The sequence below is a fragment of the Topomyia yanbarensis genome, chromosome 2 (genome assembly GCF_030247195.1).
Source record: "Topomyia yanbarensis strain Yona2022 chromosome 2, ASM3024719v1, whole genome shotgun sequence".
Classification (NCBI taxonomy): domain Eukaryota; kingdom Metazoa; phylum Arthropoda; class Insecta; order Diptera; family Culicidae; genus Topomyia; species Topomyia yanbarensis.
The window spans coordinates 337,401,707-337,422,010 of NC_080671.1; the positions used below are offsets into that span (position 1 = coordinate 337,401,707).

At 39.3% G+C, this 20,304-nt stretch overlaps 1 protein-coding gene and 1 long non-coding RNA gene across 2 annotated transcripts; both read right to left on the reverse strand.

Moving 5' to 3' along the window:
• Positions 1-5,324: 5,324 nt before the first annotated feature.
• LOC131680619 (uncharacterized) lies at positions 5,325-11,697 on the reverse strand. The gene is made up of 4 exons (XM_058961334.1): positions 5,780-11,697; positions 5,652-5,727; positions 5,468-5,599; positions 5,325-5,409 (listed from the first exon to the last, which is right to left on the reverse strand). Exon 1 carries the CDS (start codon positions 11,695-11,697, stop codon positions 5,941-5,943), a length of 5,757 nt encoding a protein of 1,918 aa, XP_058817317.1. The 3' UTR covers positions 5,325-5,409; positions 5,468-5,599; positions 5,652-5,727; positions 5,780-5,940.
• Positions 11,698-11,783: 86 nt separating this feature from the next.
• On the reverse strand, positions 11,784-12,557 carry LOC131681367 (uncharacterized). Its single transcript, XR_009303909.1, has 3 exons — positions 12,321-12,557; positions 12,193-12,268; positions 11,784-12,140 (listed from the first exon to the last, which is right to left on the reverse strand). It is a non-coding gene; the product is annotated as an uncharacterized LOC131681367 (long non-coding RNA).
• Positions 12,558-20,304: the final 7,747 nt, after the last annotated feature.

Here is a 20,304-nt window from a genome sequence, read left to right on the forward strand (position 1 = left end):
AGAAGCATGGAAAGCACTCCTCGTATTTTGTATCATTTTGAATTTGAATTTGTGTTCATAAAAAGTACATTAATTGACAAAAAAAAATCGTTGCCGGTAGATGCTGAACATGTTTAGAATATGGTTTGTATTTTGTTTCGATGATTTTGTTAAAGGAAATCATCTTATCGCACGTTACTGTAAAAAGTCTCATATGATCAAACTTACCCCGGTGATCAAAGATACCCCGTTTTACGGTAATCGGCAAAGCAGATTCAGGACCAACGAAGGCAATCGGTGCACCTGCTCTGGCCAATTCATTTCCAGTAATACCGGAATGTCCGGGCATCCAGACAAGGTAGATAGTGGAAAACTAGGTTTGTAATATTAAACCTGTTTTTATATTGTGAAACAGAACCATCTGAGAAGTGACAGTAGTATAGTCGTGATTCGCTGGTTGGGTGGTGTGCTCTGTCCAACTAACGAATTTGATTCGTTAGTTGGACCGACTGACAGATGTCAAAATCTCTCCAAAGGAGACGTTAGTAGTGTAATTGCATCTATTCATATCTCTAATAATTGTCAGATTGATTGTCAAAGTAAATTTGACATAATATTTTGACATTCAGATGCTTTTTAGTTGGACAGTGGTCCAACTAGCGGAGGTCCAACTAAAAAGCGGTCCAGTTAAAAAGTGTCCAACTAGCGAATCACGACTGTACTTCGGAATTAACAAATTTTATGAACTGTCGCTGGAAAGCATGGAATGTAGTTGTATTGTGTTCTAGTGTGTCTGAAATTATGGCGCAATTTAATGGTACCTACAACTTTTTCCTCGTGCTTTCGAACTGTTGGGATGGCTTCAAGAAAACCGTCGACAAATGGTTCGACCTCTGAAATAACAGTTTCCAAAGAGCATCGCTCTAGCTGAGACCATTGCTTATAAGTTATCTCTCCAATGTTACTGTCATCCAGATGAGACCAAATCGTTGCACGAATTGAGTCCATGTCACCACATGACACAACCTTACACTGGTTAAAGAAACACAATTCTGTTGGGGGACTGCACAGGTTGCATGTCAAGAAATCCTTGTAGGGGAACGCGGGGCAAGTCCGACACCTTAAGCGCAATAATTTTTCTAAAATTCCACAAAGTTCCTAAAATTTTATATTCTGTGCATAATCCTTGTTTGGGTGATTCTTAACAAAATATAATTTTTTCAGCATTTCAAAAAATTGAATTCATTAAAAGTTATTGGTTGCCAAATAATGGAGAAAAAAGTCATTTTAAAAACGCTGCGGGTAAGACCGACACCCCAAAGGGGCAAGAGCGACCCCCTTTTGAACTTTCTTTTTGTCCAAATTTTTCCATTAAAAATGTATTGTGTATGTGTGATAAAGTGCAATTATGTGTATATGAGTATGTGTGATGCAAACGCATACTTTCTGTAGTTTCATCGCGTAGCAAGAGGAAGAGCATTCGAATGCGTGGTGTTATGAATAAATAATGTTTAACGCATGGTTTATATTATGGTACGGGTTTTCTCAAGTAATTCTTTCGAGCTTTATTGCCACTTCTATAGCCATTCTAACGAGGAAGAGCTGTTCTGCAAGCAGATTATATACGTTGTTACTAGGACTCATTCACTTAGAAGTGACGCACGCTTCGTAGTAAGCTATCCGTGTTGTGATTTTTCGGAACACTGTTGATCAACAATCCGACGGTCAATGAAATTTTTTCATCAATATCATTTCAAAATCTCATATTAGATTACACTTTTCGTATCTTTTTGTAATATTATTATGAATCACGTTCAATTAATTTTTAATTGTTTTGGTCGGCTTGAGACAATACTGATAAATAAATGCAAACAACATAGTTTCCGTGTATTTCAATTATTAACATGACGTAATTATAGTATAATTGAACACAACAAATATACCCAGTCGTTTGTATCGAATCAAAAATGAACCCAATTATCTAAACACCGTGTCGGTCTTACCCCACCCAAAAACTGTCGGTCTTACCCCAACAGCGCCCATTTTTGTTAAATGCTCAATTAACAGTATTGAAATACTTAAACTTATCTTCAATACATACAAATAACGATATGGAGAGTAGAATAGAATGTGTGACAAAAAAAAAAACATTTTCAAAGCTTTTGTATTATTAAAACCTTAAAATGTATCAACTAAAAATAACATCCAAAAGCGCACCAACTTTGCTTTCGCTTGTTTTGTTTATTTTGTTGACGTTTATGAACCCATATGGCATCGATATGTATCGAAATGCCAAAAATAATCGTACTAATAATATCCTGTCATAATTGTATGATTTAAAATTTGATATCAGGGAAAAGTCGTGGGGTGTCGGGATTACCCAGGGTGTCGGGCTTCCCCCCAGTTCCCCTACGCGGAGAATTTCTGTGCTCCATCTACTTCCATTTGGCAAAATTTCGCTCCTGTGAACTTAAGCCTAAAATTTTCGTGTATCACACATACGCACACGGTATGCGTGCAACCTGCTTCCGCCAAAATTCACTTTGGCGGCCGGTGTTCTGCGAATTTGCTGAAACTTTTTTTCTCATTGGAATTTTTTTCTTTAAACAGAGCAAAGATTTCACTCAGGTTCGCCAAAATCAATCGCTTGTGCTTCAACACTCGTTAATCCCCTTCACGTACACTTTTTTCCCTGCCAGATCCTTGCTTGCATCTGCCTTCTGCACAATCTTTTTTGACAGGGGATTGCCATTTTTCGGGTTAGAAGATCATAAACACCATTCCCGTCGACGTATTTTTTGGTGAGAACACCAAGCGACCAGAGCAGTTTCTCCACAGATAACCAAATTAACTTTAACAACTGATAATAGCATTCAAGTTAATTAATAAGTAATGATGCTTACCCTGTATCTTACTAACACTCCAAGATTTCGGTAATACTGACAAATTTGATTTTTTGACGTAGGACTACGTCTTTGTTTTCGACATGGGGGTGCGATTTGCAAATTCTACAAACATGATATGTAACGAAAAGTGGTCCAATTTTAAACGCATATAATTCAGCCATCTCATGATAAATTTTCAAATTTTCTGCACAAATCGCCCCGAAATACTGCAAATATGAAATATGAATAGATTCAAATAGATAAACCCAAAGATTTTTGATATTATGGCATTAAAAATTTAAATAATGTACAACCCAGTCAAAATATCGCGCATTTACACACAGAAGATACCGCTTCCCAAGTCCGGCACGATAGATTTGTGTACCTAGCGCGCTACGCTTCTATGAATGACGTCATCATCGACTATTTAAAAAAAGGATTTGGCCGGACAAACTCAGTTGTCTGTTGAACGGCAGGCGGAGCAGATCACTGCGCTATGTTTTTTCACAGTCAGTGTAGCTGAGTTAGAAGTCCGTTACACTGGCTGTGGAGGTAAGCTACCCAGTGCCATTCAACACGCGACTGAGCTTGTCCTTTCAAACACTATGCTTTCTTTTGTGTTTTGGTCGTTTCCAGCACACTTTTATGTAATATCTCGAACACAATTATTCATACACAAAATCGCTTGCACATTCGAGCTCCATTTACGAACTGTCAACCGTGTCGTGGTACTAGTTGTCTCTTTCGCTCTACCCATCATCATCTGCGTTGACTCATTTGGCTTTGTGCGCTTGGGATCAATGTTTGAGGCGAATGTGTACACTGTTAAACAAAAATATACATAGTTAGCATACTTTCTATTCCCGTCTCTTTTCTTCTGTTGTGATTTTCATGCATATACTTCTAGTAAGCATTTAATGAGTGGATTGAAGGAATATGTTCAATGCATAATATTTACAGCAGAAGAAACGAGGGGTAAATAGAAAAGTATGCTATCGATGCATAAATAAAATTCTCCGTGTAGGTAGGTTTGTTAGCAGGGTTACCATATTCACAGATTTTTTTCACAATTTTTGATCACAGATTCTTTTTCACAGATGGCAGATTTTTGGTATTTTGATGAAAATTTCACAGATTTTTCGGAAATTTATCGCAGATTTTTATTCAATGATCCTGTTCTATAACGAATTGGTTACAGATATTAGTTCGGTCACGGTTTTTTTGTCTTCTTTCTTCAGATTTTCTAAAATAAGTTTATTCGTATTCGATCACCTACTGACAAATGAAATGACCTGATAACCAAGAAGGTTTAGTTCAATATGTAACATTCGATGTTGATTGGTTGTGCTTGAATTATACGTAAGAAATATATTTGATTTATTATTACTCTAAATGTACTAGAAAATAAATATTTTACCTTAAGTAGTATAGTCCTACGTCTACAGTTCGTGCAACCCCATAGGACTGCCCCTTGTAGTTTTTCAGCCGAATTTCGCATGTCTATCATTTCCCTCCCAGTATTCTGGTATGATCTATCACCGGAATCTGTTTGTTTGTGTCGCTGAAACACGAAACAATTTTTCCTCAGGGAATCGTTTAGCACGGAACGCATTACATTTTCGAACAGATGATAAGTTTAGACTGCCCAGTGTTTAATAGAGTCTATGAAGTTTGGCCGCAAAACATTCGTCGTTTTCATACTCGTCCTAGCTATCCAACTGAATTTCCATACACATAAACATAAATAAAAGAAAATGGGAATTTAAAATGTGTTAAATATTTCGTCTGAATCGCTATGAAAATGGATTAAACCATACACCTCTGTAGGTAAACGAAAAAAGCAGGTTTTTCAGAATTTTTATTATAACAACATGACAGTTGAATGATTTATGATGTTTCATACATCAGATTAGCTTAATCTATGCTTCGTTTATTAAATACAAGACCCAGTTCGAATACAATTACATACGACATGTCTAGCACCACACGCGAAGAATTGAAATGAGATCACTAGTTTGAACAAAGAACCCATGACGCACTTTAAGGATAATTCAATTTTAAACGCATATAGTTCAGCCATCTCACGATAAATTTTTAATTTTTTTGTTCATATCACCCCGAAATACTCCAAAGAATAGATTCCAATAGATAAACCCAAAGATTTTTGATATCATGGCATTAACAATTTAAATAATGTAAATAGATATTCTAGAGCGAATCAGTTATAAACTTAGAACGGAAAACTAGGACTAGGCAGGCTCATATGGACGGCGTCGGCGGTAAAAGATGATGATGAGTTATGTTCTATCAATTACCATGCGGTAGACTTGGGTGCAACGCCCAACTCCTACTTAGCAGAAGGTAAAGGACTCTTCACATTACCTTTCGATCATGTCCATATGAGCCTGGATAGTCCTAGCTTTCCGTTCTAAGTTTATAACTGATTCGCTCTAGAATAGCTACCTGTTGCCGATAGCAGAGAAAATTCGTCCGATTTTGTGAACTTTATTCCAATGATTAATCCAAATAGCAAGTTACAAAATTCCTTAAATTGTAAAACAACTATAAGTAAATTGATTAACGAATATTGAATATAAGCTTACGTTTAGTGAATTCGCTATTCGTTATGCTATCGCGCAACTATTAATTAGTCGAAGATCTCGTCTCAGCATCAAGTCGTACGACTAGGGTTATTTATAAACTAATTTGCCAGCAGCGTTGTATAGCTGATTAACCTGCATTATATTTAATCTCAGATTTCAATCTTTTAAGTTCAAAAATTCTTACCGTATGGGAAATTAAGAGGTTATGTAGGGAATGCTGATTGAGTGCATTCGCTGGTATTTTTGTATCTAAAGGTATTCTAAAACGATATATATGTATTTTTGTACAATTCAATTTTTTTTTATACCTACAAGCGCAAATTTCGATATAAGAATCCGAGGAACAAACGATTAATTTAATTTTTCATGAAATCGTGTACTTAATGATTTGCTCGACTATATGTCTCACGAGGAAATGACTGCTGCCTATCTCAAAGGAATTAATATTGATGTGTGACCTTCATTTCTTATTGTCACTTGACAATCCTCTGATCGGACGAAGGGAGTGAGTCTGCGATCGTTCGTCGCTGAAGGGGACTGTGGGGCTCGTTAGACGATGTGGCGCAATCAACACTCCCTCCCGGAATGCCCGATGGATTCATCCGAGGTGCATTACTATTAACGCCAACGTCTAGCACCGCGAGCTTCACTGCTGGTCTTTCGTAGATGCCGCTGATGGTTTGCACTGTCGCTGACCGCACTTGCCCATCAGGTCCGGGTTTAGTCGCTATAACTTTTCCTTTCGGCCAACAGTTACGTGGCATCCGTGGGTCCGTAATGATGACGATGTCATTTACTTCAACAGGCTTCGTGTTAGTGAACCATTTGGTGCGACGCGTAATCGTTGGCAAGTAGTCTCGAAGCCATTGTCTCCAAAACGAGTTGGCCATAGCCTGGGAAAGTTTCCAGTTACTTCGTAGGCCCATCGGACTGTCGTCGAAGGGTACCCATGGCTTCAAGCCATTAGACGAACCGATCAAGAAGTGATTGGGCGTTAGCACGGGAGAATTGTCATCGTCGATAGGAATATTTGTCAACGGTCTGGAGTTGACAATATTTTCTACTTCGGCTAGAGCATTTTCCAGCACTTCAACAGTCGTCACTCTAGAGGATGCTATCTTCGACAAATTTTGCTTTACGGTCCTGATAAGTCGCTCCCATGCTCCCCCCATGTGTGGTGATGCAGGTGGGTTGAAGCGCCATTCGGTGTGCGTTGAAATGAATTCCGCCATGAGCCGATCTTGATCGATGTTTCGGAGCACTGATTGGAGTTCTTTATCAGTACCTTGGAAGTTGGTACCCCGGTCACTCCAAATAACCGCTGGCACTCCTCTTCTAGCCATTATGTTACGTAAGGCCATGATACAAGAGTCTGTGGACAGCGTGTGAGCGATTTGCAGATGTATAGCACGAGTTGTAAGGCACGTCGCAAGCACACCCCACCTTTTTTCCGTACGACGACCGATAGATACAGTGAATGGTCCGAAATAGTCCACTCCTATGTATGTGAATGGTCGACAATATGCAGCAAGGCGTGTTGCAGGTAGATCTGCCATTGCTGGTGCACGCGGAGCTGCGCAGTCGATTTTGCATTGTTGACAGTCTGCTCGAACCTTTTTGTATACAGCTTTTAGCCGTGCAATGGAGAAGCGTTGTCGTAGCTCGTTGACCGTTATTTCGTGGTTTTGATGATGGAACCGTTGATGGTGATTTCTCACTATTAATATAGTTATATGGTGATCGCGGGGTAGAATGATAGGGTTTGCTGCATCTTGGTCAATCAGCTTGCAGGCGGAAGTGCGACCTCGAACTCTGAGCACGTTATTCTCATCCAAGAAGGGACAGAGCCGATAAAAGGAACTGCTTTTCGGGATTGATCTTTCTTGGCTCCGCATTTCACGGTTCAGCATCAGCACAGCTATCTCGTCCGCGTAATAATCTCCCTGTGCTATACGATGCAGATAGCTCTCAGCTTGAACCAGCTCGTTGCGTGTTAGTGGTCCACTGAGGATAGGCTCATTTCCCATTTTGCGCCTTAAGTTGTTAACGTATCGGAGAACCATGCCGGTGCAACGGAGCAATTTTTTCCAGCATGAAAATTTTTCTATCGGTATGACTGATGGTAGTACAGCGGTATGAACCAGTAAATGAGATCGAAGTTCTTCGTCCGTCGTACCAATATTTCGCGATGCCAGCGGCCAATCCTGTTGCGGTTTCCACAGGAACTCAAGACTACGATACCACCGGCCAGTAGGGTTAAGCTCGGGGATGTCCTTCCACTTAGTTCCCTCGTCAGCAACGTTAGCATTTGAGGGTATCCAAAACCATTCGTGCGTCTCTGTACTTTCAAGAATTTCGCTGACTCTTACAGCCACAAACTGACTGTATCTTCGATGATCTGAATTCAGCCAACAGTATACGTCTTTTGCGTCCGTATAGAAGAACCGTTGATGCACTTTGACTGTAAGCGCTCTCTGAACAGTATTGGCCAACCTAACACCCAGCACGGCTGCCTGCAGTTCCGAACGTGGAATGGACAAAAATTTTAACGGAGCAACCCTTGTTTTTGCGCATACCAGGGTACATTCAATGGAATTTCCTTCTTTATATCTCAGGTACACAGCAGCAGCGAAACCATTTTCGCTAGCGTCAACAAACGTATGCATTTGAATTTCTGCTCCCACGGACGTAAGGATTCGATAGCAGCGAGAAATTTCCACGTTCTCGACCTTCGGTAGCACTTTCACCCATTGCAGCCACTTTTTAAACTGTTGATCATTGATTTCCTCGTCCCACCCAATTCCAGACCGCCAGATCTCCTGCAGCAGCACCTTGAGAAACATCAGGAAATGTGCTATGAGTCCTAGCGGATCAAACACCATCATCAAGGTCCGAAGGACTTCACGTTTGGTTGGCCGACGATGCCCGGACAGTAGCCCCTTATCATTCCTAGCAGATACTTTGAAGGTGAAACAGTCTTTCACAGTGCTCCACCACATTCCGAGAATTTTCTCTGTGAGTGTCTCCGATCCAACATCCAAGCTTCTCTCGCCTGCAGTATTCACGCCCAGTTTGGTCAGTACAGCTGTCGAATTCGATAGCCAGTTTCTCATTTCGAATCCGCCCTTCCCATGGATCCACTTGACGTTTTGAGCAAGTATTGCTGCTTCTTCTTCAGACTCCACACTGACAAGCATGTCATCAACATAGTGCTGTTTTATGATAGCTTGTACTGCGGATGGATATTGGCGTCTGTAGAGCTCTGCGTTTTTGTTTTTCACGTATTGAGCTACGCTGGGTGAGCAGCAAGCTCCGAACGTCATCACTTGCATGGTGTAGACGGTAGGCTCCGTGCTCCCGTCCTTAGATCCCCAGTAGAAGCGCTGACTGTTCTGATCATCTTCCTTCATGAGAATCTGGTGGTACATTTCGCGTATATCGCCGCACACAGCTGTTCGGTATTCCCTAAATCGAATCAAAACGTCTAATAGCGGTGTAAGAAGATCCGGACCTTTTAGTAATACCGAATTGAGAGACACTCCATGAGCTGATGCGGCTCCATCCCACACCAATCTCGTTTTCTCCGGTTTGTTTGGATTTGATACTGGGAACACCGGAAGATACCATGTTCTGGGTCGCTGATCACTCAACTCTTCCTTGGTGAGCTTTCGGATGTAGCCCTTCGATAAATAATCGTCTATTTTTGCGTTCAGAACGTCGCTAAGCAATTTATCGTTTTTCATTCGACGTTCCAAACATTCCCAACGTCTTAGTGCCATTGGGCGACTATCAGGCAGTCTCGCGTTGTCATATTTCCAAAGGAGGCCTGACTCGTACCGTTGTCCTTTTCGCTCAGTTAGCGTATCCAGCAAATGGTGGGCTCGTTGATCGTCTGCCGACAGAAGCGATTTAGCTGGACTGATGATGCCCATGGCATCTAGAGAGAAATATTCTTTCATCGCCCTATGAAGACGGTCATCGCCTTCTTGATTACACGGGCAGATATCCGGGACGTGATAGTTGACCGCGTGTTCTAGAGGAGTATCATTCGTCATGCATCCATAGACGGTCCATCCAAGGCGCATCTTCACGGCGATTGGTTCTCCTAGTTTCCCTTCGCGGCTTCTCATGACGTGCCCAAGCTTGGCATGGTCCACGCCTATTAGAATCCGTGGACGGGCATCTTGGTAAGATTCAATTGGAAGTCCTGCTAAGTGGCGGAATCGTTTTTGCAATTCTGAAACGATCATTGTTTGCGGTCGGAGTTGCAATTGTTGCACTGTTCGCACATTTGTCAGTTCGAATCTTTTTGTTAGCTGCTTTGATCCAGAGATTTGCATACTGACCCGTTGAGAGGAAGTTTCGGTTCGTCTGGTTTCTCCGGCCCATTTAAGACAAAGCGATGCTGACGGTCCATTGACTCCTAATTCGTCAGCAAGGCTTTTTTCTAAAAGGGTGAGCTCGGATCCATCGTCTATAAACGCGTAGGCAAGTACTGATTTTGACGGTCCATATAAGATTACGGGTATAAATCTGAACAAAATTTCACTGCTCTGTCCTTGGTGCAAATTACACGTATGCTCGAAGTTCACTCCGGAGTTAGAAGCGGTGTTAGAGCTTGTAGACTCAACTTCGACTTCCGATTTACCGTTACTGTGGAGGAGGGGATGATGCAGAAAGGTACATCCGTTTGTACCGCACTGCCTTTGCTGGTTACATGGCCCGTTGTGTCGTCGAAGGCACTTTCGGCACAGTTTCAACTCCTTTATTGTTGCCCACCTCGAGTTATAGCTGAATTCTACAAACCGCTTGCACTTAGCTATAGATAGACAATCTCCTTTGCACACGACGCAGGTCTTCATTGATGGTTGCTTGGTCACTATTGTGGCAGCTGGTCGATTTTCTTCGGCATCAAAATGAACATTAAGATATCCGTTCTTCTTGACACGAAATTTCGTATCGTTTTCCTCAGACATCATTACCACACTTGCGTCTTCCGCTATTGTGTATAGCCAGGAACTAAAGTCCAGAAGAGTTGGTGTTAGATTTCCTCGGGAGGCCTTTGCCCAGTCGAGCTTCAGAGACGCTGGTAACCGCTCGACTAGTTCGTACCTGAGCGACGCATTGTACACAAAGTCATCAACTTCGCATGCTTGAATTGTAGCGCACAGATTTTCCACGGTGAGTGAGAAGTTAACCAAGGTTTCCAAGTTCTCAATACGGGGTGACGGAAGACTTCGAACCTTTCGAACGATTGCCTGGATGATCGTTTCTGGTCTGCCGTATAACATTTTTAGCGTCGAGATAACACCAGCGACGTTCGAAGGATGCAGCAGTCGACATCTAACCGCTTCCAGCGCTTTTGCTTTCAGGCACTTTCGAAGGCGGAGCATATTTTCTTCGTTCGAAAAACCACACATCTGAGTTGACGTGTTGAACATTGAGTAGAAAAGGGGCCAGTCTTCTGGATTTCCACAAAAATCTGGCAAGTCCTTTGACACTGCCTGTCGTGCTGCTAACTGGCTTCGGTTTAGGATGCAAATAGTCTCTTCGCCGGACGGATTTATTCTGTTCATTTCATTCGGTGTTGATCCTAGGTCCGGGTTGAAGTCGAGCGGAAGATTGGATCTTTGATTGATTCGTCGTCTGGCTAGCCTGCCATGTTGATCTGAGACAGGTAGTCGCGGATGATGCCGGGATGAACGGCCGGGCAGCCTAGGACGCGGTTCATCGCATCCATCGTGATTGACGTTATGCTTTATAGATCCTTCGTTCCCTTCGACAGGTAAACCGGAATCGTCTCTTTCTCTGATATGATTTGTGCTCTCTATCCATTTTTCAATTTTCGTCATGGAATCGGGGAGTGATTCAATTTCGTCCTCTTCCAATGACACATCACTTCCAAACTCGCTCAAGATCTCGTACTTCTTATCCAAGTATCGCTGTTCTATAGCTTTAGCCTCTTCTAGTTTCCTTAGTTGCAAGGCCACCTTCCTCTTAGACTCGCTTCTACAGACACTGTTAGACGTTCGTGAGCGTACCGACCTAGTGTCGAGTGGGGGTTGATTCTGATGGTCCAATGGTTTATTGGTGTCGTTTGTGGGGGCCTGTAGTCTTGATTTGTTAGCGACATCGCAAAATGGACAGTTCCAGTCCACATCAGCAATACTTGAAGACACTTCAACGCACCTGAAGTGATACCACCGATCGCAACTGTCGCACTGGACCATTCGAGAATTATCGCGTTGATCACACAAACCACAGCTATGATCTTTACGGGTGGGCCGCGGTTCGCCAGGATTCGCACCAGCTCCCTGGACACTAGCCAAAGTCATGCCGGATCCTGCTTTAGACGCTCTGGTCGACATCGTTTAACTCCAATATAAACGAATTTTGTAAAAATGTTGCCGATAGCAGAGAAAATTCGTCCGATTTTGTGAACTTTATTCCAATGATTAATCCAAATAGCAAGTTACAAAATTCCTTAAATTGTAAAACAACTATAAGTAAATTGATTAACGAATATTGAATATAAGCTTACGTTTAGTGAATTCGCTATTCGTTATGCTATCGCGCAACTATTAATTAGTCGAAGATCTCGTCTCAGCATCAAGTCGTACGACTAGGGTTATTTATAAACTAATTTGCCAGCAGCGTTGTATAGCTGATTAACCTGCATTATATTTAATCTCAGATTTCAATCTTTTAAGTTCAAAAATTCTTACCGTATGGGAAATTAAGAGGTTATGTAGGGAATGCTGATTGAGTGCATTCGCTGGTATTTTTGTATCTAAAGGTATTCTAAAACGATATATATGTATTTTTGTACAATTCAATTTTTTTTTATACCTACAAGCGCAAATTTCGATATAAGAATCCGAGGAACAAACGATTAATTTAATTTTTCATGAAATCGTGTACTTAATGATTTGCTCGACTATATGTCTCACGAGGAAATGACTGCTGCCTATCTCAAAGGAATTAATATTGATGTGTGACCTTCATTTCTTATTGTCACTTGACAATCCTCTGATCGGACGAAGGGAGTGAGTCTGCGATCGTTCGTCGCTGAAGGGGACTGTGGGGCTCGTTAGACGATGTGGCGCAATCATCAATTTCATTACTTTCGTTTCTTATAGTATCAAATTGGCCGAAAATAGCACAACAAAATCGATAAATGTACAACCTAGTCAAAATATTGCGCATTAAGACACAGAAGATAGCACTTCCCAAGTCCGGCACGACAGATTTGTGTACCTAGCGCGCTACGCTTCTATGAATGACGTCATCATCGACTATTTAAAGAACGGATTTGGCCGTACAAGCTCAGTTGCCTGTTGAATGGAAGTCGGAGCCGATCACTGCGCTGTGTGGTCTCACCGCCAGTGTAGCTGAGTTAGAAGTCCGTTAAACTGGCTGTGGAGGTATGCTACCCAGTTCCGTCCAACACGCGACTGAGCTAGTCCGTTCAAACACTATGCTTTCTTTTGTGTTGTGCTCGTTTCCAGCTCGCTTTTATATCACATCACAAGCCCCAAGCCTCAAAATTTACCGGAACGCTAACTTTAATTTGCTGTATTTCCACAGCTCTCCAAAAAGATCTTAATAGTTGTAACATAATTCTAAGTTTGTACATGTGTTTAGATACCACAGGATTGAAAATCAGGTAATATTGCGACATGGAAATTAAGTTTTCCTGTGACATGTTTGTTTTATTCAAATGGTCAAGTATCTATGCTATGCTCTCGTTCCACTGGGACATCAGCACTGTTCGAAAAATGCAAATCAACGCATCGCATTGCATACAAACAGGACATTCCATGGGTAAGAGAAGATGTTAATTTACAGTTAGGGGAACTGGTGGTAAAATGAACACGTTAAGCAAAGTCATTATTTTCTAATTGAAAAGTGATTGAGATACTACAATCACCTTATGGGTTTCTTGTTAGGCATGTTTTGTACATATTTGGTGAAAACACTTTGACATAAATACATTTTTTCAGTCATTATTTTTGATTTCAAAACATGTCCAAAAATGAGACATGTTTATAGCGTATGGGTAAAATGTGGTGGTGGTAAAATGAACACCATCTAGTGACACGTAAAATGCCCTGTATGTATGCAATGCGTAGCGTTGGAAAGGTTTTTTCGAGCAATGCTTATGTGCCAGTGGATCATGAGCATTGCATACACACAGGGCATTTTGGAAGCAAAAAAAAACTTGTCATGGAAAAATTAAATTTTCATAACGTAATATTAACCAATTTACAATCTTGTGGCACCGAAAAACATCTACTTGGGGTTATCCATGGGTGATTAAACTTTTAGGAGTTGTTGGAAAACAGTGCGGATATACCAACTTGAAGTTAGCGTACCGACTAATTTTGAGGCTTGGTACTTAGAGTGGTAAGATGGCTCATATTGCCCTCACTACCACCTGTTCATTTTGCCCCCAAGATATATTATTTTCAAACAGCCGTTCCGATTGAGCCATTTTGTCCTGATTCCTAATTATTACGGTGAAACATCTGCAAGAGGTTCAATTACTATTAAGTAACAGCATTTTCAGAATAAAATTAAAATTTCACCTCAAAAGATCTTTTATTCTATATGCCGAATTTAACATCAGCGACAAATATGAATGTGCATGTTGGTTTTTAACATATTCATTTCACTTTTGGCAGCTTTTTATCAAAAGAAATTGTTTCAATATACTTTGAACACTTGACAGATCAGGTTTCTGTGAAGTTTGTTCTAAATTTCACCAAAAATTGACTTGATTTGGCTATCTGTTCATTTTACCCACAGTTCCCCTATCCATGGGTGTTAAAATTTTTAGGATCTGTGGGAAAACAACGAGATATAGCAACTTAAAGTTAGTGCTCCGTCGAATTAGGGTTTGTATGCCTATAATGGACCCTTTGCGTATTATGGACCCCCTCACGCTTTTTTGTCAATTATTCCTCATTAATAACTGTTTTTAACGTATACTGTTGGTTACAGGACAGCTTTAAGACTTAGACAGAAATTAGAATGTGTTTTTTCACCATAATTCATTTTTAAATTGATATTTGCACTCAATTTCAATCCAGTGCAGCATGACACAGGGTTTGTAAGTAATTGTTTTACTACTATAAAAAGAATACTTCGCTCTGATGTAAATAAACTACGCGTGAAAAAGATATTGTTTTACTGGTTAATACCTAACACTAACACAATCTTTTGCGATGTAGATCTAACAAACTAAAAATATTTAAAATTTATATTGAAATTCTGGGGATCCATTATGGGAACAAGTGAAACTAGGTATCTGCGCATTATGGACCCCTGATACATTAATATAACTAGAAACTTGTAATATCAACTAATAGAATTAAAAAGAGTTATCAACATTCTGAGGATTCAGTATAAGATTGATTGAAACCATCGAATTGAAAATTTTGCAGCTTCTCAGTATTGGATCAACAAAAATTGTGGTTTCTACACCTGATTGGTGACAAAAACTAATAACAGTAGGTACAAATACATGAAGGCTGCCAAGCAAAAGTTCATTCGAGTGACTAGAACCATGTTCTATCAAAAAAGCGTGCAGGCAATTTGATGTATCACGCTCTACTGTGAAGTATCGCGGAGTATATGGTAAAACTGGCCTGAAGGAACAAGAAAAGGTCCACGCTTCCCACCATAGAAGAAAATAAAATAGTGACATGGATAGCCCGAAAAGATTAGCTAATAACCACGAAAAAATAAATTCTGGAGTAATACTTTAGCAAGTTCGTCGTGCACAGATTTGCAGAATTATTGCAATTTATTCACTAATATCCTTCTACTGAAAAGTAATATAATAAATATATTGATTTAGAAAAAAAGGTGGTGCTAAACGTTCAAGAAGCTTTACTAAAATTTGATTATACGGAATACTAAAATAAATACCGTAAAATGTAGCATTGATTACTATTTCGAATAACTTTCTTGAAATCAACGAGCTGTAATTAATTTCATTTTTAAAATAAGATAATATAGTTCGAAATCTTGTATATATTGCATATATCCAGGCAATTTCATGTCCATTATTGTTACGTCCCAAAATAAAACAAAACTAAAGATACAAAGTACTTTTATCGAACTTTTTCAGGAAAATAGTAGAAATTAAATAGTTGGGGATTAAATCATGTAAACCATGGGCCCTGTCAGCCAAAATACTTACGGTTTCTTCAAAACGCTTCAGATATAGCTATACATGAATGTAGAAGCAATTGTATGAACTGATCAAAATGATTCACGAAGTTGTGTCGTTTTTAATTTGTATTTGGTATCTTAAAACATTATTAAATGACAAAATATTCGTTGTCTTTAGACATTGAACATGTTTAGACTCGTTAATATTGCAAATGCTTTACTCCACTGTATTGTTGATGGATTGTCATAATTTGACCACCAATCAATTCTGACAATTGCCAATTACGATTTTCGCAAACTTGTGTAAGACTTTCTATAATGCACACATCATCACCTTACTCATAAGCGTCATAAAAATCACATCGCTTGATATAAAAGTCCTGTTTGCCTTTGAAATCAGCATCAGATCAATTAAAAATTTAATTCATTAGTCAAAGGTTTCGAGTGCCATTGAAATATTTAATGAAAAGAAATAATAACAAGATTTTGTTATTTTTCATATTTTATATTTTTCTTATAATGCTGTGCTAAAATGACTCTTAGTATTACCAGAAAACTGGAAAAATACAATTTTATGTATTAATTGTTACATATGCATATAATGGACCCGGGTCCATAATGCGCATATTCGACCCTGGGTCCAAATTAGGAAAACGGGTCCATTATAGGGATATGGATACCAGTTCGAAATATCGAATTTTACTAAAGGAATCAAGTTGAAATGCTTTAAATTTGCATTATATTGTTTGAAAGACTTGGTATCATCAATTGATAGAATATTACATTAGAAGTACAACTGGATTTATCCAAATTCTTTGAAATTGTTAGCACCGTCGACTGCGGGGTCCATTACTAGCACATTAACCCTATAAACAGGCCCGACGAGAGGGGGGGTCAGGGGGGGCAACTACCCTGGGGCCCGGGTCTGGTTTGGGGGCCCGCATTTTTAACTGAATTTAATTTATTTTAATTTAATTGTTGAAGTTTATTGTTTCTGTTGGCACTGCAAATATACCGCAATCAACTACGTTCCAGTCGTTCCAATGGTTTTCTGAAGTACGTGAACGTAACCCTATTAGATTCATTTAACAGTGCAATTGAACCATTCTTGTTTCATTTACGCAAGTGTTTTTAAAAGTGTTCGTAAAAAAAAGGTTGAATACGCACAGTACAGTTGTATACAATTTAACATATTCGTAGCTAACTGTTACTAATAAAAGTTGGGTATTTTCGGAATGGGATTGACGAGTAGATGACGAAAATGAATGTATGAAGCCATTTTGAAAACTAAGATGGCGAATTCCAGTTAAGATAGGATAACCAACCAATTTTGGACCCCTAGAGAAAGTGAAATCACGTGAACGTCAAAAAATATTTGCTTGCCTATGTTTTTTAATGCAATACATGTACGAGTCTGAAATCAAGGTTCAAAGTTCGTCAGGAATCTTCTTGTACAATATATTATTATTTTTAATTCGTTTGTTTACGAGGTGGTTTCTTGTTATTCTTTCTAAGCTCAGTTTTTCTTTGTTTCTCTTCTTTTACTTTCCCTTTTTCTTCAGTTTTCGCTTTGTGGTATTCAACTGTTCGGCGCAATGTTAAAACAGCAGGACTACGTCGCTTGAATCGTGATGTTCCTGTTCGTGTGAGTGTTTCAGGCGATTCTAGGAATTCAGCAAGCACACTCTTATTATCATTATTTAGCTGTGATATGTCTCTTAGATTTGTCAGCCTATAGCTCGTCGAATTCAACAAATTCGAACTACAAATTTTCTTCAACATGGATTTCAGAAGTCCCGTCTTTGGTTATATTATGGTCTTCAATGAAATGTTTCTCAATCGTCTGATTTTCGACATCCTTTGGTTTGAACATTTCTAAAAAATTTGACCAAAAAGAGCAGGCAACCTACCGTTACGAAATTTTTCACTATTCTAACTCGATAAACAAATAGCTATCAAGAAAGAAAATCGAGGAGCGTCCAAAATAAGTTGATATAATTTTTTTTAAGACATATTGTAGACACCATTTATTTGAGATGTTTTAGATAAAACATTACGAAAAAACCTTTTCAAACACGTAACATGAATAATACCAAATCAGACAAACTGATTAAATCGATAAAAATATTATAATTGTACATTTAAATCCAATTTGAAAATGAATCATTTCCACCGGTTCCTCTTGGTTATCGTTGAAACATGAAACGTTTCGGTGATACGTTTAAAAACTGTTGATTCTGTTTAATTTTAAACAATTAGAGATGAACTAATGATATTGAAACTTAATAGACAACCCAAGGAATGTAATTGCTGCATCAAACCAAACAAATGCAGAGAAACTTGGCAGTGTAGGAGGCAACTACATTAACAGGGTCCAAAATATGTAGGGGTACAAATTAGGTTGGTTACCCTATCTGTATAACCTAAAATATTGACATTTTCGAAATAAAATAATCATAGCATAGACATAGATATAGTGATTTGGGATGCGGATGATATGATTATAGAAAACTTTTCTCAACCAGAAGGAACTATCTTGGCCTCCAAAAGGGCATCGTTCATTTATTCGTCAAACCCGCTTAAAAATACCTCATAGTTTATACAGAAATTGTTCGAAATAGCTCCAAGCTACCATTTCTATCATCTACTCGTCAAGCCCGTTTCAAAAATTCCCAAATTTTTAGGGTTATCGAGATTATTGTTCAATCGGAAGTCTCCATCCTGGATTTCAAAAAGGTACCAAATATCCATTTTCATCATATACTTGTCAAGTCCGTTTCGGAAATACCAATATTGTTGGGGCTATCGATAATGTCGCTCAACCAATGAATTTTAGTAAGAATGTAAATCGAACTTTTTTTTGCGATCTAAATCCCAAAAAAACGAACACTTTTTTACGAACTAATTCAATTTACGAACCCTTGGCTTGGTTCGTAAATGGAGGTTCCAGTATACACATTTGATGAAGAAAAATATGGGAATTTAACTAGATACTTATTCTACCCATTAGTATTCACCAAAAGTTGAAACTCTTTCTCTCACAACTCTCTGTCTCAGTCTTTTTAACAGCAGACTTCGCTTTTGGATCCCAGTCATCGCCTTCGTAATGTTTTTTTCTCTGAATGTTAGCGCAAGTGTAACAACTGATTCCAAAACCGATTTTACCATGTTCAGAAACCGATAAAGAAAATTCGTTCAGGTCATAGTGACAACTGCAATAGCTGAATCCAGTACCTCAAAATCAACAGTATGTACAAACAACAAGAAACAAGGCAGCATCAGTGGTGCGAAATTTCACATTTAGTTGTTTATTTCTGATAAATTTGCTGAAACAATATTCAGTTTTAACGCTTCCCTCATTCATTCACTTCCAAACCAACTGAAATTTTATGAAGAATCGAATGGTTGAGTGCAGAGTAAATATAAATTCATTCATCAACCAAAGCATTTATTTTTTATTATGTGGACAGTTTGAAGGCAAAAGTTTTTTTACTCTTTCGAGCATAACTGAACTGCGAGCTAGCATAGAAACAAGATTCAGTTTGCTCCTGAAACCGAAAATATGCGAACATGAATGCGTTGTTCCGAAAAATCGAAGGACAAGGGAAAAAAACCAAACATTCGATTCATTGCGGCGGGCATGAATTGAATTTTGTTTCTCTTTCAAGCTCACGCAGCGATGTCAATTTTTCTAAGCTCTGATTCTGGGCAGCATTAACGATGCTGGCATTAACGTGCGTCAAGGGAGCATGAACGATGGCGATATGGACTGTATGGCAACGCCGCAAAAAAGGATTCCAATTGCAATGGCAAGTTGGATGTAAGCCATTCTGAAGGCCAGCCACAAATATTACTTTATTAATTTTTATTTTTTCCATCTATTACATGTTTATAATGCTGACGACTCTGTTAAGCCAACGTATTGAATCGTGTCAAATAAACAATTTTCATAATAAAAAAGTTTAATTGAAACGGTTGCATCCGTATAATTTCTTTAATCGATATTGAAATAAGAAGTCATATATGGTAGGGCCCGTCAGTACTTCAAACCCTGGGGCCCGGCGCGGCTGTCGACGGCCCTGCCTATAAAGCGTGGACTTTTTTGGGATTGGCGATCGGAGTGCTAGGGAGATACAATTTATCGATGTTGTTTTTATATCGCAGTTCTTACTGGCATGTGTGTTTTTTCTAAATAGGGTTAATAGATTTAATTAGTTAAAATTCAAACACGAGAGCAGCTCCTTTTTCTGAATCCGGTTACTATACAATTTAAAACAATACGGCTGTACGTTAATTAATAATTAGTTTAGCAAAACGCTACAATCAAAATAAGAGTTAAAATCGCGATAAAATAGCACCTGCAGCTGCCTGTACCAAAGCCAAATGCATTAATAATTCCATCGTCCACCATTTATTGTCCTCTGCAGTAGTGGTCGAACAAAAGCGTAGGGGTGCGACTGTGCATGTGCAAAGTGAATAATTGGACGCGTCGTTATCCACCACCAGCAAAATGGCTCTTTTTAGAGGCAGACAACCGATCTGATGCCAGCCGAAAAAAACAGGCCATTTTTACCCTGCCTTTCGCGCAGAATTTGAACCAAACGCCTTCAAACGGCACCACGCGGTTGCAATTCGTAGTGGTCTGACAGTTCAGTCTG